The 27,779-nt window shown below is 38.5% G+C and overlaps 1 protein-coding gene across 3 annotated transcripts in view; it reads right to left on the bottom strand.

The window, feature by feature from the left end:
• cacna1g (calcium channel, voltage-dependent, T type, alpha 1G subunit) overlaps positions 1–27,779 on the bottom strand; it is a 363,171-nt gene that overhangs the window by 66,730 nt on the left and 268,662 nt on the right. For all 3 annotated transcript variants that reach the window (XM_063074200.1, XM_063074202.1, XM_063074201.1), the window contains exons 26-28: positions 5,418–5,527; positions 4,236–4,369; positions 2,796–2,866 (exon numbers count right to left, since the gene is read on the bottom strand). In XM_063074200.1, the coding sequence (XP_062930270.1) occupies positions 2,796–2,866; positions 4,236–4,369; positions 5,418–5,527 (315 nt within the window). The remainder of the gene's footprint in view (positions 1–2,795; positions 2,867–4,235; positions 4,370–5,417; positions 5,528–27,779) is intronic.

The following is a 27,779-nucleotide window of genomic DNA, read 5'->3' as shown; positions in this document are numbered from 1 at the left end:
GGCATACGTTATGAAATTTGTTGTGCAGCAACAGTACATTGCAATACATAATAATAAGAACTATAAATTACAATAAGAATTTTATATATAAAGAAAATTAAACTAAATAAGTAGTGCAAAAAGAGATGGAAAAAATAGAGTTCTTGGGTTCACCATCCATTCGGAAATCTGATAGCAGAGGGGAAGAATCTGCTCCTGAAATGTTGAATGTGTGTCTTCAGACTCCTGTACCTCCTGTTTGACGGTAGCAATGAGAAGAGGACGTGTCCTGGCAATAGGGGGGTCCTTAATGATGGATGTTGCCTTTTTGAGACATCGCCGTTAGAAGGTGTCCTGGATGCTGGGAAGGCTATTGCCTATGATGCAAGTAGCTCAGCTTACAACTTTCTGCATCTTTCTCTAATCTAAAACTGGCCCATCCATACCAGACGGTGATGAAACCAGTTAGAATGCTCTTCATTTGTGAGTATCTTTGGTGATATACCAAGTCTCCTCAAACTCACAATGAAATTTAGACAGTATTGTGCCTTCTTTGTAATTGTAGCAATATGTTGGGCCCAGGAAATATCCTCAGGGATGTTGATACCCAGGAACTTGAAACTGCTCTCACTGTTGATCGCTCAATGAGGATTGGTGTGTGTTCCCTCACCTTCCCCTTCCTGAAGTCCAATCAATTCCTTGGTCTTACTGACATAGAGTACAAGATTGTTGTTGCAACGCCACTCAACCAGCTGATCTATCTCACTCCAGTACACCTCCTCATCACCATCTGAAATACTGCCAATAATAGTTGTGTCATTGGCAAACTTATAGATGCTGATTGAGCTGTGCCTACCCACACAACTGTGTGTACAGAGAGAATACATCAGTGGGCTAAGCATACATCCCTGAGGTGTGCCAGTGTTGATTGTCAGCGAGGAGGAGATGTTATTTCCAATCTGCACAGACTATGATCTGTTGGTGAGAACATCAAGGATCAGCTGCAGGGGGAGGTACAGAGGCCCTAGTTTTGGAGCTTGTTAATTAGAACTGAGGGTATAATTGTGTTGAATGCTGAGCTGTAATCAATAAACAGCAACCTGACATGGATATTACTATTGTCCAGGTCAAGGTTGCTAATGCCCAGTGGAGAGCCAGTGAGATTGCATATGCTGGAGACCCAATGTGGTGGCAGGCAAACTGCAGTGAGTCCAGGTCCTTGCTTAAGTAGGAGTTGATTCTGGTCATGACCAACCTCTCAAAGCACTTCATCACAGTAGATCTGAGTGTCACTGGGTAATAGTCATTGAGGAAGCTCACCCTGCTCTTCTTGAGCACTAGCAATACTGTCGCCCTTTTGAAGCAGGTAGGAACCTCCAAATGCAGCAGAGAGAGATTTAAGATTTAAGATGTCCTTGAATACTCTTGCCAATTAGCTGGCATAGGTTTTCTGAGCTCTACCACACACACCAATGGGGCCTGGTGCCTTGTGAGGCTTCACCCTCTTGAAAGTCGATCTCAGGTTGGGCTCTGAGACAAATCACAGCATTGACGGACGATGCAGGGATTCATACAGCTATACTTTTATTCTTCTTTTCTAAGCGTGCATAAAAGACGATGATGCTCATCTGGGAGTGAAGCAACACAACCATTCATGGTGTTAGGTTTCACTTTGTAGGAAGTAATAGCCTGTATCCGATTCCGTCTCTACTTCAAACGGAATAGATTTTTTCACTCTTAACGTGCCTTCCGTAGGTTGTACCTGGATTTCTTGAATAGTTTTGGATCACAGCTCTTTAATGCCACAGATCTAGCCCTTGGCAGACTACGAACCTCCTGATTCATCGACGGCTTTTGGTTTGAGTATGTCTGTTACGTTCATGAAGGCACACACTCACCCACACAGTTCTTGATGAAGTCAGTGAAATATGTGCCGTATTCATTCAGGCCCGAAGATGAATCCCTGAACATTCTCTAGTCCACCAACTCAAAGCAGTCCTGGAAGTGTTCACCCTCCGTCCTTGAACATATCTTCTTGGTCCTCATCAATGGTGCTGTAGTCTTTAATCTCTGCCAATATGCTGCAAGTAGAAGTACAGCCAGGTGATTAGACTTTCCAAGGTGTGGTCATGGGATAACACGGTAAGTGTTCTTGATGGTGGTATAACTGTTGTCAAGTGTATTGGGTCCTCTGGTTCCACTGGTGATATGTTGGTGGTAGTTGTTCAGAGATTTCTTCAAGGTGGTTTGGTTGAAATCTCCTGCAATGACAGCTTTCAAGTTCCAATCTAATTTTCCAAGTTGACATTCATTGTTGATGACCATAGTGCTGAAGTGAGATTTTTTTGTGTCCTTGTTTGTGATCCAACTGACTTAGCAGAACAGGCAAAACATTATTTAAAATCTTTTAGATTTTTACTGCTGACATTGAAGCACTTTGGAAGTATTTATCTAAAGGTCTGACTTCAGCATGTTCCAGATTGCAGTGTGGTGACAGGGAGGCATGGAATTGGAATTGGAATGGATTTATTATTGTCACATGTGCTGAGGTGCAGTGAAAAGCTTGTCTTTCATGCCTTTCATACAGATCAATCTGGTGCAGCCAAATGTAATGATGGGGTAGGCAGGGATGTTAGATAGCATTGTAAACCACTGTGGAACTGTCTATTTCTTGTGGCAAGAAGACCACAAAACAGAACAGTATCTCCTGATGTAAACATATCAGATTTCAAGACTATAAATAGTTCCAACTTAGCATGTCAGATTCCCTAAGAAGTTCCCTGCTATTTGCAAAAAATTTCGGCAAAGGTGCTCACCTGTGGTAGAGCCTGGATTACTGTGTTTAGCAAGGCTCGCATTCCCACTGCCATCTTCAGGAGCTTGAGGACTTTTTGAGGACATAAGCAAAGATTGTAAATGCCAGTAAAGCCAACACATTTCAGATGTTTTCTGACCACTTGACTTTAGAATGTCTAAGGATGTTCTGTTTTAATAAGTTGATTAATAAGTTTTGTTTGAAAGTGTCAATTTCACTTTTTAAAGTTAATGACATTCTTCTACCTTTTGGTACTTCAAGACTGAATAATTGCTATTCAGTTCCACTGGAAGTTGGCCTTATAAAGAGAACAAACATCATCTGATCTTTGCTGGGTGTTCATGCAGCTCAGAATTATAAACAGGCGTGTTAAGCCTATAGCTGCACTTTAGAATAGCCATTGAGATTATATGCCATTTTACAAAATGCCATATGGTATTTTGGGACTAAACTGCTAATCAATTAGATCTAAGGTGATCTTTAACTTAATTTCATTTACACAAATCCTTAGCAGCATTACTCAGCAAAAAATAGTCCATTTCAGTCTTAAAATCTCCTTTAATTTCTATCTATCTGTGGCCTTTGGGAAAGAGTTCCAGAGCTCTAGGTGAAGACATGCTGCTGAATTTACTCCTCATCCACTCACCTGCCAAGATTAATTTACTCTTAAGGGGAGAAAGCTCAAATTCTAGACAATGTCTCAAAAATCAGCGTAAGTGATTGGCGAGAGATGGGGCTAAGGCATGGGAGGAGAAAGGAGAGGTTTTGATTTGGTCTAAATGATCTGGCAGGTTTCTGTTCCTTTTGCTGTCACCAGGAAATTCAAACCCTGGAATTAAGTACTACAAAGGCAACAAATGGTCACTGTGTCAGGCAGAGATTCTCCTTGCCCTTTTCTCTGTAGTTCTACTAAATTTATTTATTTATTTATTGAGATAGAGGACAGAATAGGCCTTTCTGCTGCCCAGCAATCCCCTGATTTAATCCTAGCCTAATCACAGAACAATTTACAATGCCCAATTAACCGATCAACCGGTATATCTTTGGACTGTGGGAGGAAACCGGAGTGCCTGAAGGAAACCCACGCAGTCACAGGGAAAATATACAAACGGTGGGAATTGAACTTGTAAAGGGTACTGTAAAGTGTTGTGCTAACCACTACGCTACCGTGCCACCCTCTTCATTCAAAAAATAAATCTAATTCTCTTACAGAAGGTATTATTGAATCCAATTCAATCAAACTTACAGGCATTGCATTCCTGATTGCAACTCACTGTTAAGAAAAACATTCCCCATTTCCCCCTTTGGCTCTCATCTCACCCAATATTAAAAACACATAATTAATTTTAAGGAGCTACTTGAGAGTAACTCTACAAAGGGACATGAATCCACTCTTCAACAGGAATTTTAAAAACACCTCAATGAATAATGTTTTACTGACCTCTAGCAATCCGGAGGACTCTCATGATTCTAATAATAGTGGGATTTATTGGCAAGGAGGCATTCACCTCAATCTCTTCGAGGGTGATTCCCATAATAGATAACAATACAATAGCTAAGTCCAGCTGGTTCCATCTGGAGTTAAATCACAAAAGGGGAATTAAATGCAAAACACAGTAGCAGAGACAAAGTTACATACTGCATGCTCTAAATGCAGAGAAATACACTTAAATAAATGATCACATTGACACACTGCCTTCATTCAACCTTTTTAAATCAGTGAGTCCATATGTTGCAGCTCTTTGCTTTTATATTCGAGTTTGTTGATGCATTATGGTTTTGTATGCCTAGCGATTTAAAAAAATCTTTTTTTACAGGATGCAGATGTCACTGGCAAAGCCAGTACTTTTTGCAAGTAAGAGTCATGGAATTATAGATTTATAGGGCACAGAAACAAGCACTTTATCCTTAAATGTTCATGGTAAATATCAAGATACTTACCCATATTAACCTCATTTAACAAAAGATGCATAGATTATTAACCATACAACAGTCTTTACATTTTCTTGTACACTGGTACAGAGTATTTGCTTCAATGTACATATTGTATTGTGACATTTGCTATTCCATATGTTTTGCATACCTTTCATGATTCTAATTTTTCAAGGTGCTGAATAACGACTGGGACTAAGTAAACATAAACAACAATTAATGAGGGAAAGTAGCTGAATTAAGGAGAATAAAATAAGTAAAGTTGACACTAAATGATGGTTAAAACCAATACCTTTCCATTAGATTCTAGTCTTAGTCTGTGCTTTAAATCTTTCTGCATCATGTGCTACATTCTAGTATATTAAAGCAGAAATTATTCCTCATAGGAATAATTTCTTGTTTGCCAAATAGGAAAATCTGTTTTTGCTAGAAACTCCATGTTTTTCTTGTGAATGCTGCTTATATGATGCTCTGTACTTGTGATGTAGCTGCAAAATAGTTTCTCATTGCACCCGTGCATATGTGTACTTGTGCTTATGAGAATAAACGTGAATTTGACGTTGATTTTTGACTTTAAACAAGGCGGGGTAAAGGTAAGAAGGACTACCAGCTGAACTTGCGTCTTCTCCATGCTAATAAAGCCAAACAAAATCATGGATACAATATCATTACTCAGTATCGCAGTGTTTACCTATCCTTGAAGAACCGGCGGAAACCGAAGGCCACTAGTTTGAATACAGATTCCAGGACAAAGATAATCGTGAAAATGTAGTTACAGATCTTAAGCGCCTCGTCAAGGATCTAAGAAATTACAAACAAAGATTAAAAGAAAGATATTATATCAGAACAATTACAGATTTGTCATTGGGAATATATATATGATACAAAATTATAGCATCATACAGTACAAAACTATCTTGTGCTAACCTGACTCTGAGAGGGAGATGCATTAGTCTACATCCCTGCTCTTTGTAAATACAAACGTTTGTATTTGAAGGGAAGATATTTATCTTTTTCTCTTCTGAAAATTATTACTGAATCTGTTTCCAACATCCTTTCAAAACTCACTCTGACCAAAAAATAAATTCCTCCAGATGGCTTTAGCTTGTTTCCAAGCACCTTAAGTTCATGGATTCTGGTTATTGACCTACTTCCTCCTCCAGCTCCAAAATTATGGATAACCTGCGGACTCCTTGCTTTCAGTCATTGCTCCTCCCCAATTTACGAGGGGTGATTGATAACTTTGTGGCCTAAGGTAGAAGGAGTCAATTTTAGAAAACCTAGCACATTTTTTTCAACATAGTCCCCTCCTACACGTGCACACTTAGTCCAGCAGTCATGGAGCATACGGATCCCTTCTTTGTAGAAGTGGTCCATAGCTGGGGTGATTGATAAGTTAGTGGCCTAAGGTAGAAGGAGATGAGTTATTAACTTCAAACTTTCTGCATTTTCACTCAAGTGTTGAACTGCACGTGCATGTAACGAGAGCGTCTTGGACCTCCAGGTGGTCCACAGCAGGGGTGATTGATAAGTTCGTGGCCTAAGGTAGAAGGAGATGAGTTATATAGCTCTCGTTACATGCACATGCAGTTCAACTTTTTGAGTGAAAATGCAGAAAGCTTGAAGTTAATAACTCATCTCCTTCTACCTTAGGCCACAAACTTATCAATCACCCCTGCTGTGGACACCGACTTCTGCAAAGAAAGGATCCGTATGCTCCACGTCGCTGGACTAAGTGTGTAAATGTAGGAAAAATAAATGTGCTAGGTTTTCTTTATCAATATTTTTGATTTCTTACATAAAGGAATACAGAGTACAGGAGGTATATTATACATTATACATGAGGTATATTTTATACCTCACACTTACAGTCTCATTACCCCATGTGGTCAAGTGGTTAAGGCATTGGACTAGCTACCTGAAGGTCGTGAGTTCGAGCACCAGCCGGGGGAACATGTTGTGTCCTTGAGCAAGGTACTTAATCACACATTGCTCTGTGACGACACTGGTGCCAAACTGTATGGGTCCTAATGCCCTTCCCTTGGACAACATTGGTGTCATGGAGAGGGGAGACTTGCAGCATGGGCAACTGCTGGTCTTCCATACAACCTTGCTCAGGCCTGCGCCCTGAAGAGTGAAGACTTTCCAGGCGCAGATCCATGGTCTCGCAAGACTAACGGATGCCTTAAAAGTCTCATTACTCCATATTCATGTAAATTAAATTGAATCGTAATATTGAAAAGTACTAATTTTATTATACAAAAAAAATCTGAACCCACTACCAAGAAAAGCTGTTTGGTAAAGAAAGAAAAAAGGAAAAAATCCTTATCATATATAAAACATATTATTAGCCAACATCTGTACATAATAACAAAATAAAGATTTTGAAAATAATTCAAAAATGGTCCCCACAATGTTTGAAAGTCTTGTCTCGATTCAGAAATTGAACAACGAATCTTCTCTAAATTTCAGCATGACATAGCATCGCTTAACCAATGAGCATGAGTAGGCGGAGCAACATCCTTCCACTTAAGCAACAATGCCCTCCTAGCTATAAGAGAAATAAAAGCCTAAATATGCAAATCAGGTGTCTCCAAGATAATATCTTTTCCTCCAATAATACCGAATAAGGCAGTCAAAGGGTTAGGTTTAAAATTTACTTTGAAAAGTACAGACAATGTTTGGAATACTTCCTTCCAATATTTTTCAAGATTTGGGCATGACCAGAACATATGAATTAATGAAGCTTCTCCATTGTTACATCTGTCACACTAGGGAGATATATCTGAATAAAAACGAGACAGGTTATCTTTAGTCATGTGGGCATTATGGACCACTTTAAATTGTAGGAGGGAATGATGGGCACATAACGATCAGGTATTAACCAATTTAAAAATTTCATTCCAAGTTTCCTCAGAAACTGAAGTCTGTAAGTCTTGTTCCCAGAGATTTTTAATTTTGTCTAAAGGAGTGTTTCTCATTCCCAACAACGTACCATAAGTATCAGATATTGATCCATTATGAAAAGGTTTCAAATTAAAAATTACATCTGATAAATTCTTATCGAGACTTTTAGGAAACGTATGTAATTGAGTCGCAGAAAGTCTCTAATTTGTAAATATCGAAAAAAGTGGGTTTTTGGTAAGCTATATTTAACTAAAAACTGCTCAAACGTAAAGAGAGTTCCTCCAACAAATAAATAAATCCTGGAAGTATTTAATACCGAGTCTATCCTAATCTTTGAAAACTCATAGAAGGTTTAAAAAAAAGTTAGAAAAAATGGGACTTGAAAGAGAAAATCTCAATAAACCAAAATATTTTCTAAATTGTACCCAAATCCTCAAAGTATGTTTAACTACAAAACTATCAGTTAGTTTACTTAAAAATAAAGGAATTGAGGATCCGAGAAGAGAGATGATAGAAAATTTATTAACAGAGTTAGCTTCTAAAGAAACCCAAAACGGAGAGTCCTCTTGGTTAATGTCAATGGTTGATGTCAATAAAATTGAGAGAGTACAGAGCAGGTTTACTAAAATGTTGCCTGGGTTTCATCTCCTAAGTTACAGAGAAAGGTGAGCAAGTTAGGTCTTTATTCTTTGGAGCGTAGAAGGTTGAGGGGGGACTTGATCGAGGTATTTAAAATTATGAGAAGGATTGATAAAGTTGACATGGATAGGCTTTTTCCGTTGAGAATGGGGGAGATTCAAACAAGAGGACATGAGTTGAGAGTTAAAGGGCAAAAGTTTAGGGATAACATAAGGGGGAACTTCTTTACTCAGAGAGTGGTAGCTGTGTGGAACGAGCTTCCAGCAGAAGTGGTTGAGGCAGGTTTGATGTTGTCGTTTAAAGTTAAATTGGATAGATATATAGACAGGAAAGGAATGGAGGGTTATGGGCTGAGTGCTGGTCGGTGGGACTAGGTGAGAGTAAGAGTTCGGCACAGACTAGAAGGGCCGAGATGGCCTGTTTCCGTGCTGTAATTGTTATATGGTTAATATGACCAAAACGTGAGGTTTCGTATATTGACTGCCCAATAATGAAACCTAAAATTTGGTAAAGCTAAACCTCCATTCTTTTTAGCCTTTTGAAGATGAACTTTATTTAGTTGAGAAAGTTTATTTTTCCATATATATGAAGATATGATAGAATCAAGAGAATCAAAAAAAGATTTAGGAATAAAAATGGGTAAGGCCTGAAAAAGGTATAAAAATTTAGGCAAGATATTCATTTTAATAGAATTAATTCGGCCAATCAATGATAATGAAAGGGGTGACCATTTTGATAGTGCCCTTTTTACATAATTTAGTAGGGTAAAAAATTTGCTTTAAATAGATATTTATAATTCTTAGTAAACGTTACACCTAAATAAGTAAATTGATTTCTTACAATTTTAAAAGGAAGGTTAGTATTAATTGATACCAAGTTATTCAAAGGAAAAGGTTCACTCTTATGAAAATTTAGTTTATATCCTTAAAACTGACCAAAACAGGAGAGTAAGGAAAGTACACAAGGTAATGAAGTCTCAACATTAGAAAAATAAAGCAATAGGCAATCAGCATAAAGTGACACTTTGTACCTCGCCTTAAAATACCAGTGATATCATTAGATTCTCGAAATGCAATAGCCTAGGGTCTAAGTCCAGATCAAAAAGCAAAGCGCTCAAAGAACAACCTTGTCTAGTTCCATGTTGAAGTTTAAATGGTTTGGAATTCTGAGAGTTAGTAAGACCCAGAGCAGAGGGAGATAAATAAAGTAATTTAATCCATTGAAACAAATCGGGCCCAAAATTAAATTTTTCTAAGGTTTTAAATAAATAATTCCATTCAACCTGATCAAAAGCTTTCTCAGCATCTAAGGATATCACACATTCCGATATCTCTTTAGAAGGAGAATAAATAACATTTAATAAATGATAAATATTAAAGTGGGAATATCGATTTTTAATAAATCCAGTCTGATCATCAGAAATGATAGATGGTAAAGTATTTTCAATCCTACAAGCCATAACTCTGGATAGGATTTTATTGTCAACATCAAGTAAGGAGATTGGTCTATATGAAGAGCATCTAGTTGGGTTCTTACTCTTTTTAAGAATAAGTGAAATAGAAGCTTTGTAAAAGATTGTGGCAACCTACCCAACTTAAAGGAGTCCAAGAGGACTGAATATAAGTGAGGTATAAGTAATGAGGACAAAGCCTTATAAAATTCTCCAGAAAATCCATCAGGACCCGGAGCCTTCTCCGAGCGCAATGAACATACAGCCTTGGCAATTTCCTCATAAGAAATAGGTTGATCCAACTGTTTTTAGTTATCATCAGAAAGTGTAGGGATATTTATTTGGTCTAAGAAATTATTCATTACAGTATTATCTTTAGCAGTATCAGAGCTATAAAGTTTAGAATAAAATTCTCTGAAGGTATCTCTTATTTCTAAATTATCAGTTGTCCTATTTGGAGGGAGGAGAAAATGGTGGCGCGACGGCAGCGCGCGTGGCCACTTTGGTGCTGATGTCTGTTATCTGTCAAGTAGGGGACCGTGCAAAATTCTGATTTGATGGAGACAGACGTGAGAGCACGGAGGAACATCTGGAAAACTTCTGAAATGCCCGCTTCGCTGCCGCTGCTACTGTGTGGAGCAGAAGGCCCCGAAATCCTCGGCTTTGTGTGTTTCAGTGGCCGGGGAGAGGTCGAAGGCGCTCGGGAGGCTGTATCGGAGAGGCTGGTTGGAAGCTCAAAGGTTTTGGATGGATGGACTCAGTGTCGGCTGTGGTCGGCTGCTTCCAAGGCATCGGCAAGTTGACGGTGCCTGGAGGTTTATGGCAGGGAGTTTCTCCTTTTTGCCACCTGCTATCAGGGACTCGGGAGTCGATCAACTCGGGGACTTTTGTGACTTTAATTACCATGCCCATGGTTTGTTCTTCATCAAATTATGGTATTGCTTTGCACTGCTGTAACTATATGTTATAATTATGTGGTTCTATCTGTGTTAGTCTTTGGTTTGTCCTGTTTTCTGTGATATCACTCCCGAGAAACATTGTATCATTTCTTAATGCATGTATGCATTTCTAAATGACAATAAAAAGAGGACTGAGTGTTCTCATAATCTAATCTAATCTAATCACCATTAGCTTTACAAATTTCTTTAATTTGCTGTTTAGCTATAAAGATTTTTAATTGGTTAGCCAATAATTTACCTGTTTTGTCTCCACAAATATAAAATTGACTATTATCTTTTAGGAGTTGAGTTTCAATTGGATATGTTAAAAGAAGATCATAATTAGTTTTAATTTCAACATGCCTTTTATATTAAAGCAGATTCTAGAGCCAAGGCATAATTTTGATCTAATTGCTTCAACTGATTAGCTAATTCAATTCTCTCTTTATTAGCATTTTTCTTAACATTTGCAGTATAAGAAATAATTTGTCCTCTAATATAAGCCGAAAAGGCATCCCATATAATAAGACTAGAAATCTCTTCCCATGTATTCTCTTCAAAAAAAAGAGTAATTTGTCTCTCCAAAAATTTTTAAAAATCCTTATCTGATAGCAAATATAGATTAAGACACCAAAATCTGTTTATTTGAGGGAGACCAGGGAGATTTAAAGATAAAAACACAGGAGCATGATCTGAGACAGCAAACTCTTTTTATTCACAGGATTGAACTAACGGAATCATTTGGCCATCAATAAAAAAAAAATCATTCCTGGAATACGTATGATGGACGTGGGGAAAAAACAAGTACTCATTATCTATTGGATGTAAGAAACACCAGACATCAACAATATCACATTTCATTAGAAAGGATTGAATAAACAAGGCTGATTTACTAAGTGTCGCTGGTTTAGAAAATGATCAATCTAAAACTGGGTCTAACCAGCAGTTAAAATCTCCACCCAAGACCAGTGAGTAAAGACTTAAATCTGGCAAAAGCGGGAAAAATAAACACTAAAAAAACCCTGGATCATCTATATTCGGGGCATATGAATGAGCAAATACCATTAATTTATTATCTAATTTTCCCAAAACGCCCATTGGTATCAGACACTACTTTATGTTGAACAAAAGAAACTGTATTATCTATAAAAATCAAAACTCCCCTAGATTCATACTGAAAAAAGGAATGAAATTGTCGTCCTTTCCAATGATTAAAGAGGCGTAAATTGTCACATTTACGAATGTGAGTTTCTTGTTTAAAAAAAAATTGGGACCTTAAATTTTTTATTGTAGGTAAATATCTTATTCCGTTTCACAGGGTGGTTTAATCCTTTCATGCTAAAACTAAGTAAATTAATAGTATGATCCATTCTTAATACTACTTAAAAGAAAGGTTAGAATAGTAACCACTGGAATGTATATTAAATCCAAACAGTGAACTCTGAGATAGGTTAACCAGGCGACAAGTGTGGCTAAGAGACCAAAACAGCTTACAAAAAAAGAAAACATCCAGTCACCCACCCCCACCCAAAGTCAAAAAGCCGACCAATAGACAGTCGATAGCTAAACCTAATGACATTGCCCTCCGAAAAAGACCTACTGGCCTATCTTCAGATAAATTTCCAAGGTTAACTGCATTCCAACCTAGACAAAACATGAGACCAAGCAAACTAAACCTTATTGAAAGAAAAAAACCTCAAAAAAAATTAAAACATATAACATTAAGAATAACCTATCAAAGTTCAAAACATATTAACATACAAGGTATTATCTCATTAAAATTTTATTTTCTAAGTAAAGCATTAAAGAGTTCAAAAAGAGAGTTAGCTGCAAAGGTATACCAAAAGTAAAAGAAGCAATTATTCATGAAGGAAGATATTAAACAGCCAGTCTCCTGATTCTAAAAATTCTTGAGCTTCTTGTGTTGATCGGAGCCATTTCTGAGAACGATTCCTCAAAATAATTCTGAGCCGAGCAGAATAACGGAGAGACGGCTTGAAACCTTTGTTATTCAGTTCCGACATAACCTTTTTAAAACTTGAAGCGCTCATGTATCACCTCAGGTGAAAAATCCACAACAATTCAGATCTTCTGACCGTTGTAATCAATCATACCTCTTCGACGGGATTCACGGGTTAAAAGTTCTTTTGTTTGAAAATCATGTAAACAGGTTATCGGGGTCTCTCTCCCATGGCAGGTCTGGGCACAGGCGATCTATGGGCTCGATCAATCTTAGGCGGAGATTTAAAAATTTTAGGAAATAATTTTGCCAAAAGTTTGCAAAGAATTCCGTAGGGTGATTACCTTCCATTAACTCTTCAAGACCCAGAATTCGTAGATTATTTCTTCTACTTCTGTTTCCTAAGTCGATAATCTTCTGTCTTAATTTTTCATTAAACTTTGACTGTTTTTCACAAAGCTGTTGCAGGTCTTCAATTTCCGCATCTAAAATCGCCAGAGTATCTTCATTCTCTTGTAATCATTTATCATGTTCAACTAAGGCTTTTTGAATAGAGTTTAATTTTACATCAATTTGTTTACTTTCAGCGCTGAGTTGCTGGAACTTCTGCTGGAACTGCTCAGAAAATTCTTTTTTATGTTTCCGAAGCGTCTCCATAATAGATTCCAAAGTTGTAAGGGGGGCCTCTTCCTTTTTACCTTTGGCACCCCTCATAATAAAACAATGTTACATTTAAAAGTAAAATTTCAAAACAGGTTAGAAACAGCAAAGTAAGTATTATAGGAGCAGCTACAAAAAGCTGTTACTCCATCAACAACCAGTAGATTTTTAAAGGTTTTCTAAAATTGACTCCTTCTACCTTAGGCCACGATCTTAACCAATAACCCCTCGTACAAATACCCAACTTATGTCCATACGAACAAACATTTGGGAAACCAGTGGAGTGGATTTGCGGCTCCTGTGGAATTACAGACATTTTCTGTCATGTGGGAAATTTGTTCACAGCCATTTCTGCCTTGTGAACTGCTTAGATTAAGACTGCTCTTAGGAACAAAACCCTGCAATAATCTGAGGCGTACTTGTATTTCCTTTTGAAATCTGTTTTTTTTTTAATAAATTTGTTTGATCATAGAAACATAGAAAATAGGTGCAGGAGTAGGCCATTCGGCCCTTCGAGCCTGCACCGCCATTTATTATGATCATGGCTGATCATCCAACTCAGAACCCTGCACCAGCCTTCCCTCCATACCCCCTGATCCCCGTAACCACAAGGGCCATATCTAACTCCCTCTTAAATATAGCCAATGAACTGGCCTCAACTGTTTCCTGTGGCAGAGAATTCCACAGATTCACCACTCTCTGTGTGAAGAAGTTTTTCCTAATCTCAGTCCTAAAAGGCTTCCCCTTCATCCTCAAACTGTGACCCCTCGTTCTGGACTTCCCCAACATCGGGAACAATCTTCCTGCATCGAGCCTGTCCAATCCCTTTAGGATTTTATACGTTTCAATCAGATCCCCCCTCAATCTTCTAAATTCCAACGAGTACAAGCCTATTTCATCCAGTCTTTCTTCATATGAAAGTCCTGCCATCCCAGGAATCAATCTGGTGAACCTTCTTTGTACTCCCTCTATGGCAAGGATGTCTTTCCTCAGATTAGGGGACCAAAACTGCACACAATACTCCAGGTGCGGTCTCACCAAGGCCTTGTACAACTGCAGTAGTACCTCCCTGCTTCTGTACTCGAATCCTCTCACTATAAATGCCAGCATACCATTCGCCTTTTTCACCGCCTGCTGTACCTGCATGCCCACTTTCAATGACTGGTCTATAATGACACCCAGGTCTCGTTGCACCTCCCCATTTCCTAATCGGCCACCATTCAGATAATAATCTGTTTTCCTATTTTTGCCACCAAAGTGGATAACTTCACATTTATCCACATTAAATTGCATCTGCCATGAATTTGCCCACTCACCTAACTTATCCAAGTCACCCTGCATCCTCTTAGCATCCTCCTCACAGCTAACACTGCCGCCCAGCTTCGTGTCATCCGCAAACTTGGAGATGCTGCATTTAATTCCCTCATCCAAGTCATTAATATATATTGTAAACAACTGGGGTCCCAGCACTGAGCCTTGCGGTACCCCACTAGTCACTGCCTGCCATTCTGAAAATGTACCGTTTATTCCCACTCTTTGCTTCCTGTCTGCCAACCAATTCTCTATCCACATCAATACCTTACCCCCAATACCGTGTGCTTTAAGTTTGCACACTAATCTCTTGTGTGGGACCTTGTCAAAAGCCTTTTGAAAATCCAAATATACCACATCCACTGGTTCTCCCCTATCCACTCTACTAGTTACATCCTCAAAAAATTCTATGAGATTCGTCAGACATGATTTTCCTTTCACAAATCCATGCTGACTTTGTCCGATAATTTCACCGCTTTCCAAATGTGCTGTTATCACATCTTTGATAACTGACTCCAGCAGTTTCCCCACCACTGATGTTAGGCTAACCGGACTATAATTCCCCGGTTTCTCTCTGCCTCCTTTTTTAAAAAGTGGGGTTACATTAGCCACCCTCCAATCCTCAGGAACTAGTCCAGATTCTAATGAGTTTAGAAAAATTATCACTAATACATCCACTATTTCTTGGGCTACTTCCTTAAGCACTCTGGGATGCCGACCATCTGGCCCTGGGGATTTATCTGCCTTCAATCCCTTCAATTTACCTAACACCACTTCCCTACTAACATGTATTTCCCTCAGTTCCTCCATCTCACTGGACCCTCTGTCCCCTACTATTTCTGGAAGATTATTTATGTCCTTCTTAGTGAAGACAGAACCAAAGTAATTATTCAATTGGTCTGCCATGTCCTTGCTCCCCATAATCAATTCACCTGTTTCTGTCTGTAGGGGACCTACATTTGTCTTTACCAGTCTTTTCCTTTTTACATATCTATAAAAGCTTTTAAGTCAGTTTTTATGTTCCCTGCCAGTTTTCTCTGATAATCTTTTTTCCCATTCCTAATTAAGCCCCTTGTCCTCCTCTGCTGAACTCTGAATTTCTCCCAGTCCTCAGGTGAGCCACTTTTTCTGGCTAATTTGTATGCTTCTTTTTTGGAATTGATACTATCCCTAATTTCTCTTGTCAGCCACGGGTGCACTACCTTCCTTGATTTATTCTTTTGCCAAACTGGGATGAACTATTGTTGTAGTTCATCCATGCAATCTTTAAATGCTTGCCATTGCATATCCACCGTCAATCCTTTAAGTGTCATTTGCCAGTCTATCTTAGCTAATTCACGTCTCATACCTTCAAAGTTACCCCTTTTTAAGTTCAGAACCTTTGTTTCTGAATTAACTATGTCACTCTCCATCTTAATGAAGAATTCCACCATATTATAGTCACTCTTACCCAAGGGGCCTCTCACGACAAGATTGCTAATTAACCCTTCCTCATTGCTCAAAACCCAGTCCAGAATAGCCTGCTCTCTAGTTGGTTCCCCGACATGTTGGTTCAAAAAACCACCCTGCATACATTCCAAGAAATCCTCTTCCTCAGCACCTTTACCAATTTGGTTCACCTAATCTACATGTAGATTGAAGTCACCCATTATAACTGCTGTTCGTTTATTGCACACATTTCTAATTTCCTGTTTAATACCATCTCCGACTTCACTATTACTGTTAGGTGGCCTGTACACAACTCCCACCAGCGTTTTCTGCCCCTTAGTGTTATGCAGCTCTACCCATATCGATTCCACATCTTCCCGGCTTATGTCCTTCTTTTCTATTGCGTTAATCTCATCTTTAACCAGCAACGCCACCCCACCTCCTTTTCTTTCATGTCTATCCCTCTTGAATATTGAATATCCCTGAACGTTGAGCTCCCATCCCTGGTCACCCTGGAGCCATGTCTCTGTGATCCCAACTATATCATAATCATTAATAACAATCTGCACTTTCAATTCATCCACCTTGTTACAAATGCTCCTTGCATTGACACACAAAGCCTTCAGGCGCTCTTTTACAACTCTCTTAGCCCTTATACAATTATGTTGAAAAGTGGCCCTTTTTGATGCTTGCCCTGGATTTGTCGGCCTGCCACTTTTACTTTTCTCCTTACTACTTTTTGCTTCTACCCTCACTTTACACTCCTCTGTCTCTCTGCACTGGTTCCCATTCCCCTGTTGTGAACTAACCTCCTCTCGCCTAGCCTCTTTAATTTGATTCCCACCCCCCAACCATTCTAGTTTAAAGTCACCTCAGTAGCCCTCGCTAATCTCCCTGCCAGGATATTGGTCCCCCTAAAGTTCATGTGTAACCCGTCCTTTTTGTACAGGTCATGCCTGCGCCAAAAGAGGTCCCAATGATCCAAAAACTTGAATCCCTGCCTCCTGCTCCAATCCCTCAGCCACGCATTTATCCTCTACCTCATCGCATTCCTACTCTCACTGTCGCGTGGCATAGGCAGTTATCCCGAGATTACTACCTTTGCGGTCCTTTTTCTCAACTCCCTTATTCTCCTTTCAGGACCTCTTCCCTTTTCCTACCTATGTCATTGGTACCTATATGTACCACGACCTCTGGCTCCTCACCCTCCCACTTCAGGATATCTTGAACACGATCATAAATATCCCGGACCCTGGCACCAGGGAGGCAAACTACCATCTGGGGTCTCTGGACTGCGTCCACAGAATCGCCTAACTGACCCCCTTACTATCGAGTCCCCTATCACAACTGCCCTCCTCTTCCTTTCCCAACCCTTCTGAGCTACAGGGCCGGACTCTGTGCCGGAGGCACGGCCACTGTCGCTTCCCCCAGGTAAGCTGTCCCCCCCACCAGTACTCAAACAGGAGTACCTATTGTTAAGGGGCATAGCCACCGGGGTACTCTCTATTACCTGACTCTTCCCCTTCCCCCTCCTAACTGTGACCCACTTGTCTGCCTCCCATGGCCCTGGTGTGACCACCTGCCTGTAACTCCTCTCTATCAACTCCTCACTCTCCCTGACCAGAGGAAGGTCATCGAGCTGCAGCTCCAGTTCCGTAACGCAGTCCCTTAGGAGCTGCATCTTGATGCACTTGGCGCAGATGTAGATGTAGATCCTGAAATTTCCTGTTCAGGAATGCACAAATGAAGTAATGTAATCAATATATTAGTGTTAATAATAATATATATTAGTGTTGGTGTGTGGCCAAGTGGTTAAGGCGTTCGTCTAGTGATTTGAAGGTCGCTAGTTCGAGCCTTGGCTGAGGCAGCATGTGAGTCCTAGAGCAAGGCACTTAACCACATGTTGCTCTGCGACGACACCGGCACCAAGCTGCATGGTTCCTAATGCCCTTCCCTTGGACAACGTCGGTGGTGTGGAGAGGGGAGACTTGCAGCACGGGTAACTGCTGGTCTTCCATACAACCTTGCCCAGGCCTGTGCCCTGGACATCTTCCAAGGTGCAAATCCATGGTCTCATGAGACTAATGGATGTCCATTAATCAATATATTATACTCATTAATGAGATATATATTAATAATCATGATGTTCCATAGTGCTACGTGTTAAACTGAATGGACTAAAACCGGGAAAATCACCTGGACTTGTTATCCTGAGTCTTAGTAAAACAAAGGCTACAGGGTCAGTGGATAAATTAGTTGTAGACTTCCAAAATATGTTAAATCCAGGAAAGACCACAGTAGATTGGAAAACCCTAAATCTAGATTGCAATTTGAGAAAGAAGGTGAGAAAGAGCAATTAGCTTAACATCAAGAAAATGTTGAGGGCCCTGCTGGCAGCCGATGGAGTAACATCTTTCTGAACTTGCTCCTATCTTATCTATCTTTTTGTTTCCTACCAGTTTTTTGAAACCTTACTATAAATCTCAAGATTGCTCTGTTATGTCTATGAAAAAGACTAAAGCCTCTGCAAAAGAAAAAGAAGATTTCTCCAACCACTTTGGAATCAATTGGAGATTTCCTTAAAAAGCGAAGAACAGAACTCTCCGAGGAATTTCAACATCTTAATGTCAAGTTGGACACTATTCAACAAACTCTAATCGAATATGAAAAGCGAATTAAGGAGAATAAAGAAACTTTGTCGATACTGGAAGTGGACTTAGAAGACATGAGTAATCTCTGCAAAAAATTACCATTATCTAATGAAAAATTAACAAAGAAGATTGCCAACCTGGAAAGCAGAAGCAGAAGGAACAATCTACGTATTCTGGGTCTTGAAGAATCAGCTGAAGATGCCCACCCCATGAAGTTCTTTGCAAGCTTTCTGAAGCAGCTATTCCCTGATTTATTGCCATCTGTGCCTAAGTTGGACTGCGCCCACCAGTCGCTGTCCCACAAACCAAAGTCGGGAGAGTGACCTAGGTCGGTTATTTTATGTTTTCATGAATTTCATACTAAGGAGCTTTTAATCCATCATACCCGTCGAGTAGGAATGATCGATTACAACGGGAAGATGATCTGATTCATGGAAGATTGTACATCGGACGTTATGGCTGAACGTGCTAAGTATAAAGAGGTCATGTCGCTGCTTTATAACAAAGGGTTTAAGCCCTCCCTTCGCTCCCCCACATGTCTTAGAATCGTTCTGAAAAATGGTGTGCAGAAATGGCTAGGATCGGTTGAACATACGCAGAAGTTTTTGAAAGCAGAAGATTAATTACATTATATCTCTTACAAGAGCAATTATCTTTTTAATGTTGGAAAGAATAAGGTTTTAATAAACTTACATTTTGACCATTTATATATCTTATTTTTTGATATTTTCTTTGATACTTTTACTACTTTTTTTTGAGGTTTTTCTATATGTATGTTTTTTGAAATTGTTAAAATGGATCCTCTTATGTTTTGGATTTCTGATCTAAGTTTTTTTTGTCTGTTTTGTCTTGGTAGGAACATAATAACCTTGAATGATTGGAGTTTTGCCAGCAGAATTTCTTTGGGAGGTTTGCCTTTGGGGGTTTAGCATGACGACTGTCCTTTGGCCGGCTTTTTGGCTTTGAGATGGGGAGGGGATAGGGTCTCTTTTTTCTTTTTTCTCTGGAAGCTGGGTTGGGCTGCCATCCAAATTTTCTGTTTGAGTACCTTATTTTATGGTTCGTTCTCTGGTTCTAATATTTTATGGTCAGATCTTTTAACTCTTCTGTTAATTAGTATTTAAAATGGATCAAAATATTAATTTACTTAGTTTTAATGTGAAAGGGTTAAATCATCCTGTGAAATGGAATAAGACTTTTGCTTATATTAAAAAGTTAAAGGCCCCCATTATTTTTCTACAAGAAATGCATGTACATAGATGTGACAACGCATGCCTTTTTAATCGGTGGAGGAGTCTACAATTTCATTCTTCATTCAGAGAAAAATCTCGAGGGGTCACGATTTTTATAGACAATACAATTTATTTTGTGCAACGTAAAGTTGTCTCTGACCCTAATGGGTGATTTGTCATAGTGTTAGGGAAACTAGATAATAAATTAATTGTATTTGCTAATGTGGTTGACCCAGGATTTTTTGAGTGTTTCTTTTTATTCCTGCTAGATTTGAGTCTTTATTCTTTGGTGATGGGAGGGGATTTTAATTGTTGTCTAGACCCAGTATTAGATCATTCTTCTCTTAAATCAGCCACACCTAATAAATCAGCTTTATTTATTCAATCCTTTCTAATGAAATGTGATATTGTTGATGTCTGGCGTTTTTTTCACCCAGCAAAAAGGGAATATTCATTCTTCTCTCATGTCCATCATTCCTATACCAGGATTGATTATTTTTTTATTGATAGTCAAATGATTCCATTAATTCGATCCATTGACTATAAAGAAATAACTGTATCTGACCATTCTTCTGTATTTCTATCTTTAAGTCTTCCTGGTTTCACTCATATGAACAGATCCTGGCATTTTAATTTAACTTTGTTATCTGATAAGGACTTTCTAAGATTTCTGGAGAATCAAATTACTCATTTTTTTTGAAGAAAATGCGTTGGAAGAGACTTCTAGTCTTATCATTTGGACACTTTTAAGGCATATATTAGAGGACAAATTATCTCCTATACTGCGTATATTAAGAAAAAAGCAAATAAAGGGAAAACTGATTTAGTTAATCAATTAAAACAATTAGACCAGAAATACGCTTCGGCACCAGACCCTGAACTATACAAAAGACGTATTGAAATTAAAACTAAGTATGATCTTCTTATAACGTATCCAATTGAAAGCCAATTTTTAAAAGATAGAAGCCAATTCTATATACATAGAGAAAAAACTGGTAAACTATTAGCTAATCAATTGAAGACCTTTATAGCTAAACGGCAAATTAAAGAAATTCGCAAAACCAATGGTGATGTGACAACTGACCATTTTGAAATAAATGACACTTTTAGATGATTTTATTCTAAACTGTATAGTTCTGATTTTGTTAAAGATAATACTGCAATGAACAATTTTTTAGACCAATTAAACATTCCTGTACTTTCGGTTGATAGGGTAGTTAAGAAAGCTTATGGGGTGTTAGCTTTCATAAGTCAAGGGATAGAGTTTAAGAGTTGCGAGGTAATGATGCAGCTCTATAAAACTCTGGTTAGGCTACACTTGGAGTACTGTGTCCATTTCTGGTCACCTCACTATAGGAAGGATGTGGAAGCATTGGAAAAGGTGCGGAGGAGATTTACCAGGATGCTGCCTGGTTTAGAGAGTATGCATTATGATCAGAGATTAAGGGAGCTAGGGATTTACTCTTTGGAGAGAAGGAAGATGAGAGAATACATGATAGAGGTATACAAGATATTAAGAGGAATAGATAGAGTGGATAGCCAGCGGCTCTTCCCCAGGGCACCACTGCTCAATACAAGAGGATATGGCTTTAAGGTAAGGGGTGGGAAGTTCAGTGGGGATATTAGAGGAAAGTTTTTTTACTCAGAGAGTGGTTGGTGTGTGGAATGCACTGCCTGAGTTAGTGGTGGAGGCAGATACACTAGTGAAATTTAAGAGACTACTAGACAGGTATATGGAGGAATTTAAGGTGGGGGGGTTATATGGGAGGCAGGGTTTGAGGGTTGGCATAACATTGTGGGCCGAAGGGCCTGTACTGTGCTGTACTATTCTATGTTCTATAAACGAAAGCAGTTGGACCAAACTATTTCTGAGGAGGAAATCACTGAGGTTATATGCTCATTGCATTCTGGGAAATCTCCAGGACCTAATGGATTCTCCGGAGAATTTTATAAGGCTTTTTCTTCATTGCTTATACCTTATTTATGTTCCGCCCTTACTGATTCCTTCAAGGGTAGGTTGCCACAGTCTTTTTATGAAGCTTCCATTTCGCTTATTCTTAAAAAGAATAAGAATCCCACTGATTCTCTTCATATAGACCAATCTGTTTACTCAGAGTTGACGCTAAGATCCTATCTAAAATCTTGGCCCATAGATGCAAAAATATTATACCTTCTATAATATCTGATGATCAGACAGGATTTATTAAAAATCGATATTCCTATTTTAATATACAGTGATTGTTAAATGTTATGCATTCTCCATCCAAGGAAATATTGGAATGTGTGATTTTTCTGCATGCAGAAAAGGCTTTTGACCGAGTTGAATGGAATTGCCTATTTAAAACATTAGAAAAATTTAATTTTGGGCCCAATTTTATTCATTGGATTAAATTACTTTACTGATCTCCTTGCACTCGGGTCCTTATTAACTTTCAGAATTCTAAACCAATTAAACTCCAACGTGGAACCAGACAAGGATGTCCTTTGAGCCCATTGCTTTTCGATTTGATATTAGAACCTTTAGCAATTGCCTTTTGAGAGTCTAAAGATATCACCGGTATCTTAAGGAAAGGTACTATTCATAAAGCCTCGCTTTATGCTGATGACCTACTGCTTTTTGTATCTAGTGTTACAACTTCTTTACTCTCTATGTTTCTTTTACTAATTTTAGTCAGTTTTCAGGATATAAATTGAATTTACATAAGAGTGAATTGTTTCCTTTAAATAGTTTGATACCAACTGATATTAACCTTCCTTTTAAAATTGTAAGAAAACAATTTACCTATTTGGGTGTAACAATCACTAAGAATTATAAAGATCTATTCAAAGAAAATGTCCAACCTTAATGAGTTATGTGAAAAAGACACTTTCTAATTGGTCGCCTCTCTCTTTATCATTGATTGGTCGAATTAATTCTATTAAAATGAATATTTTACCAAAATTTATATACCTTTTTCAAGCGGTACCTGTTTTTATTCCTAAGTCTTTTTTGATTCTTTAGATTCGATTCTTTCTTCCTATATATGGAAGAACAGAAAACCCTGATTAAATAAAGCCCACCTTCAAAAAATTTAAAAGAATGGAGGTCCTGCTCTACCCAATTTTAGGTTATATTTTTGGGTAATTAACATACAAAATCTTACGTTCTGGTTATATTATATTAATCGTGAGGATTGTCCAATATGGGTCTTTTTGGAAGCCAACTCTGTGACGAAATTTTCTATTATTTCTCTTCTTGGATCCTCTCTTCCCTTATCTTTAAATAAATTAACTGACATTTTGGTGCTTAAACACACTTTGAGGATCTGGCTACAGTTTAGAAAACATTTCGGTTTATTGAGATTTTCCCTTTCTAGTCCTATTTTTTTCTAAATTTTTTAAAAGCATCTACAACCGATCTGTTTTTTAGAGAATGGGATAGATTAGGCGTTAAACGATTTCAGGATCTGTTTGTTGGAGAGAATGTTTCTTCTTTTGAGCAGCTCTCAGTGAAATATAATCTATCAAATACCCACTTTTTTTGAAATCTACAGATTAGAGATTTTTTAAGATCTAAACTACATATATTTCCTGCCAGCTCAGATAAGAACATAATAGATGTAATTTTTAACTTGAAATCTTTTGATATTGGCTCAATATCTTATATTTATGGTCTGTTGTCAGGACTGAAAGTGGCTCCTTTAGACAAAATTATAAAAGATTGAGAAAAGGATTTACAGACCTCATTATCTGATGAGACCTGGAGGGCTATTTTCAAGATGGTTAATTCTTCATCATTATATGCTCGTCATTCCCTCCTACAATTTAAAGTGGTACCTAGGGCTCATATGTCTAAAGAGAAGCTCTCTCATTTATTTGCAGATATATTAGATTAGACTAGATTATGAGGACACTCAGTCCCCGTTTATTGTCATTTAGAAATTTAGGACACTCAGTCCTGGTTTATTGTCATATCTCCTTATTGTGACAGATGTAATAAGGGAGAGGCTTCATTAATTCATATGTTTTGGTCATGTTCGAGCCTTGAAAAATATTGGAAAGAAGTATTCCAAACTTTTACTGTACATTTTAAAGTTAATTTTAAGCCCAATCCTTTGACAGCCTTATTTGGTATTGTTGACGAAAGAGCTATAATTTTGGAGCCTTCTCATTTGCGGGTACTGGCTTTTATTTCTCTTATGGCTAGGAGGGTGATCGTGCTTAAACGGAAGGAGGTTACTCTCTCCCCCCCACCCCCCCACCACACACACATGCTCAATGGTTATGCGATGTTATGTCATGTTTAAATTTAGAGAAGATTCGTTGTTCAATTTCTGATTCTAATCAAGGTTTTCAAATGCTATGGGGACCCTTTCTGAACTATTTTGAAAATCTTTGAAATGTTACTGTTATTAAAATATAGATCTGGGCTATTATTATAAAACACTATATGGTAAAGTACTCTTTTTTTTCTTTTGTTTTTTTTACCAACCGGCTTTGTCTTGGTAGTGGGTGTAGATATTTTTATAGTATAATTAACCATATTATTGTATTTCATAATTCAATTTATTTTATTTGATTGATCATGAATATGGCATACCATGATTGTAACAGTTTATTTATACATAGTGCATTTTGTGCTCCCTTATTTTGACTTATAATAAGTATCCTTATGAATTCTGTATTTGTGTATATGAAATTTAATAAAAATACTGGAAAAAGAAAGAAAGAAAATGTTAAGAAAAATTAAAGACACTAAGAAAATCATGACAAGATTAAGCAGGGGCAATGAGATTTTATGAAAGGGCAATTGTATTTGACAAATATATTGGTTATTTTATAAGATTGTAACTTACTGGGTGAATAGAATGTAAGCAATGAATATATCGCATTTGGATTTCCTGAAGAGTGTTAACAAGATGTTATTAAGTTACCCCACAAGAAATCATTGCTTACAGATCTGAAGGTGATATATTAACATACCGTAGATAGAGAATTTGGTAACTGGGAAGACAATGGCAGGAAAAAATGGGTTATTTTCAGATCAATAAACAGCGACTAGTGGGTTGCCTTGGGGATCTCTACAGTGATCTTAGCTGTTAACAGCTAACATCAATGACTTAGACGAAAGGACTGAGTATAATATATCAACATTAGTGAAGATACAGGTGGGTAAGTTGTGAGGACACAGAGAGTCTGCAAATCGATAGAAACAGGTTTAATGAGAGGAAGAATATGGCAGCAGCAGTATAGTGTACAGAAGTTTGAGGTAATCAACTTCAGTGGTAAGAAAAGAAAGGCAGAATTGATTCAAATGATGTGGGACTATTAAATATTCACAATAGACAATAGACAATAGGTGCAGGAGTAGGCCATTCAGCCCTTCCATCCAGCACCACCATTCACTGTGATCATGGCTGATCATCCACAATCAGTATCCAGTTCCTGCCTTATCCCCATATCCCTTCACTCTGCTATCTTTAAGAGCTCTATCTAACTCTTTTTTGAAAGAATCCATAGAATTTGCCTTCACTGCCTTCTCAGGCAGAGCATTCCACAGAACCAGAACCCTCTGTGTGAAAAAGTTTTTCCTCAACTCCGTTCTAAATTGTCTACCCCTTATTCTTAAACTGTGGCCTCTGGATCTGGACTCCCCCAACATCAGGAACATGTTTCCTGCCTCTAGCATGTCCAATCCCTTAATAATCTTATATGTTTCAATCAGATCCCCTCTCATCCTTCTAAATTCCAGTGTATACAACCCCAGTCGCTCCAATCTTTCAACATATGACAGTCCCACCATCCCAGGAATTAACTTCATGAACCTACGCTGCACTCCCTCAATAGCTAGAATGTCCTTCCTCAAATTTAGAGACCAAAACTGTACACAATATTCCAGGTGTGGTCTCACCAGGGCCCTGTACAACTGCAGAAGGACCTCTTTGCTCCTATACTCAATTCCCCTTGTTATGAAGGCTAGCATGCCATTATCTTTCTTCACTGCCTGCTGTGCCTGCATGCTTACTTTCCGTGACTGATGAACAAGGACACCTAGATCTCGTTGTACTTCCCCTTTTCCTAACTTGACACCATTCAGATAGTAACCCGCCTTCCTGTTCTTGCCACCAAAGTGGATAACCTCACATTTATCCACATTAAACTGCATCTGCCATGCATCTGCCCACTCACCCAACCTGTCCAAGTCACCCTGCATTCTCATAACATCCTCCTCACATTTCACACTGCTACACAGCTTTGTGTCATCTGCAAATTTGCTAATGCTTTTAATCCCTTCATCTAAATTATTAATATATATTGTAAATAGCTGCAGTCCCAGCACCGAGCCTTGTGGTACCCCACTAGTCACTGCCTGCCATTCTGAAAAGAATCCATTAATCCCTACTCTTTCTTTCCTGTCTGCAAACCAATTTTCTATCCATGTCAGTACCCTACCCCCAATACCATTTGCTCTAATTTTGCACACTAACCTCCTATGTGGGACCTTATCAAAGGCTTTCTGAAAGTCCAGGTACACTACATCCACTGGCTTTCCCATGGTCATTTTCATAGTTACACTCTCAAAAAATTCCAGAAGATTAGTCAAGCATGATTTCCCCTTCGTAAATCCATGCTGACTCGGACCTATCCTGCAACTGCTATTTATAATTGATTCCAGCATCTTCCCCACCACTGATGTCAGGCTAACTGGTCTATAATTGCCTGTTTTCTCTCTCCCTCGTTTCTTAAAAAGTGGGATAACGTTAGCTACCCTCCAATCCGCAGGAACTGAACCTGAATCTCTAGAACATTGGAAAATGATTACCAATGCGTCCACGATTTCTAGAGCACCTCCTTAAGTACCCTGGGATGCAGACCTTCAGGCCCTTGGGTAAGGTATTCACAGTAGTATAGTAGTTAGCACAACACTTTACAGTATGGGTGATCTGGGTTCAATTCCTACCACCGTACGAGAGGAGTTTGTATGTTCTCCCCGTGTCTGCATGGGGTTCTTCTGGGTGCTTCAGTTTCCTCCCACAGTCCAAAGACTTACCTGTTGGTGGGTTAATTGGTCATTGTAAATTGTCATGTGATTAGGCTAGAATTAAAATCAGGGGATTGGTGGTGGCACGGCTCGAAGGGCCTAGTCCACGCTGTAGCTCAATAAATAAATAAATAAATAGACAGGAGTGGGAGTGAGTCATGTGACTCCCAATAATGCTACCCATTCTATATAATTCTGCTCTTTGGTCTCTTTTCAGCTTAACCTCTAGAGCTCTTTATTCCCCATTGCACAAATAATCTACCTCAACATTGAACATATCCAGTGTTTCAGCATCCAGCACCCTGCGGTGTAGCAAATTCAAAGATTTGCAAGCTTTGGCGTTCAGAACTTTCTCTGAAGTGGCTCATCCTTTATCCTGAGACTATGTCTGCTGGTTCTTGACACTCTTGGCAGGGGGGATCTTCACGGCACAATCAGAATCATGTACCTCTTCCTGAATTCTCCTCTCACTCTTTTATCATTAGGATGGCTCCAGATAGTCTTTTTGATGGATCTCCATTGCTTTAATTGCAATGCAACATCATGAGTCATATCACAGTAAATAAGATTCACCTGAATACAAATAAGCACAATCCACATGTCTGAGCCTCGGGATGAGTAGAAAAAGAGTTAACATATTTCTCTCTCTTCTCCAATAGGGTAAAATATGTAGGTTGACATCTCCACTAAAACATCTAGTGAGGAATGCTTTAGGAACTGGTTCAGCATCCATCCATACACTAATACCACGAGTAATTCCCTAGTTTTCCAATGCGGAGAGAGATTTTTAATTTTGCTATTGTGCCCAGTGGTGTCAACTCTTGAACTATAAATATATTTTCATCCATTTTGCTTC

The sequence above is a fragment of the Mobula hypostoma genome, chromosome 22 (assembly GCF_963921235.1).
Source record: "Mobula hypostoma chromosome 22, sMobHyp1.1, whole genome shotgun sequence".
Taxonomy (NCBI): domain Eukaryota; kingdom Metazoa; phylum Chordata; class Chondrichthyes; order Myliobatiformes; family Myliobatidae; genus Mobula; species Mobula hypostoma.
Note: the sequence above shows the minus strand (reverse complement) of the source record. Positions and strands in the feature narration are given on the sequence as shown.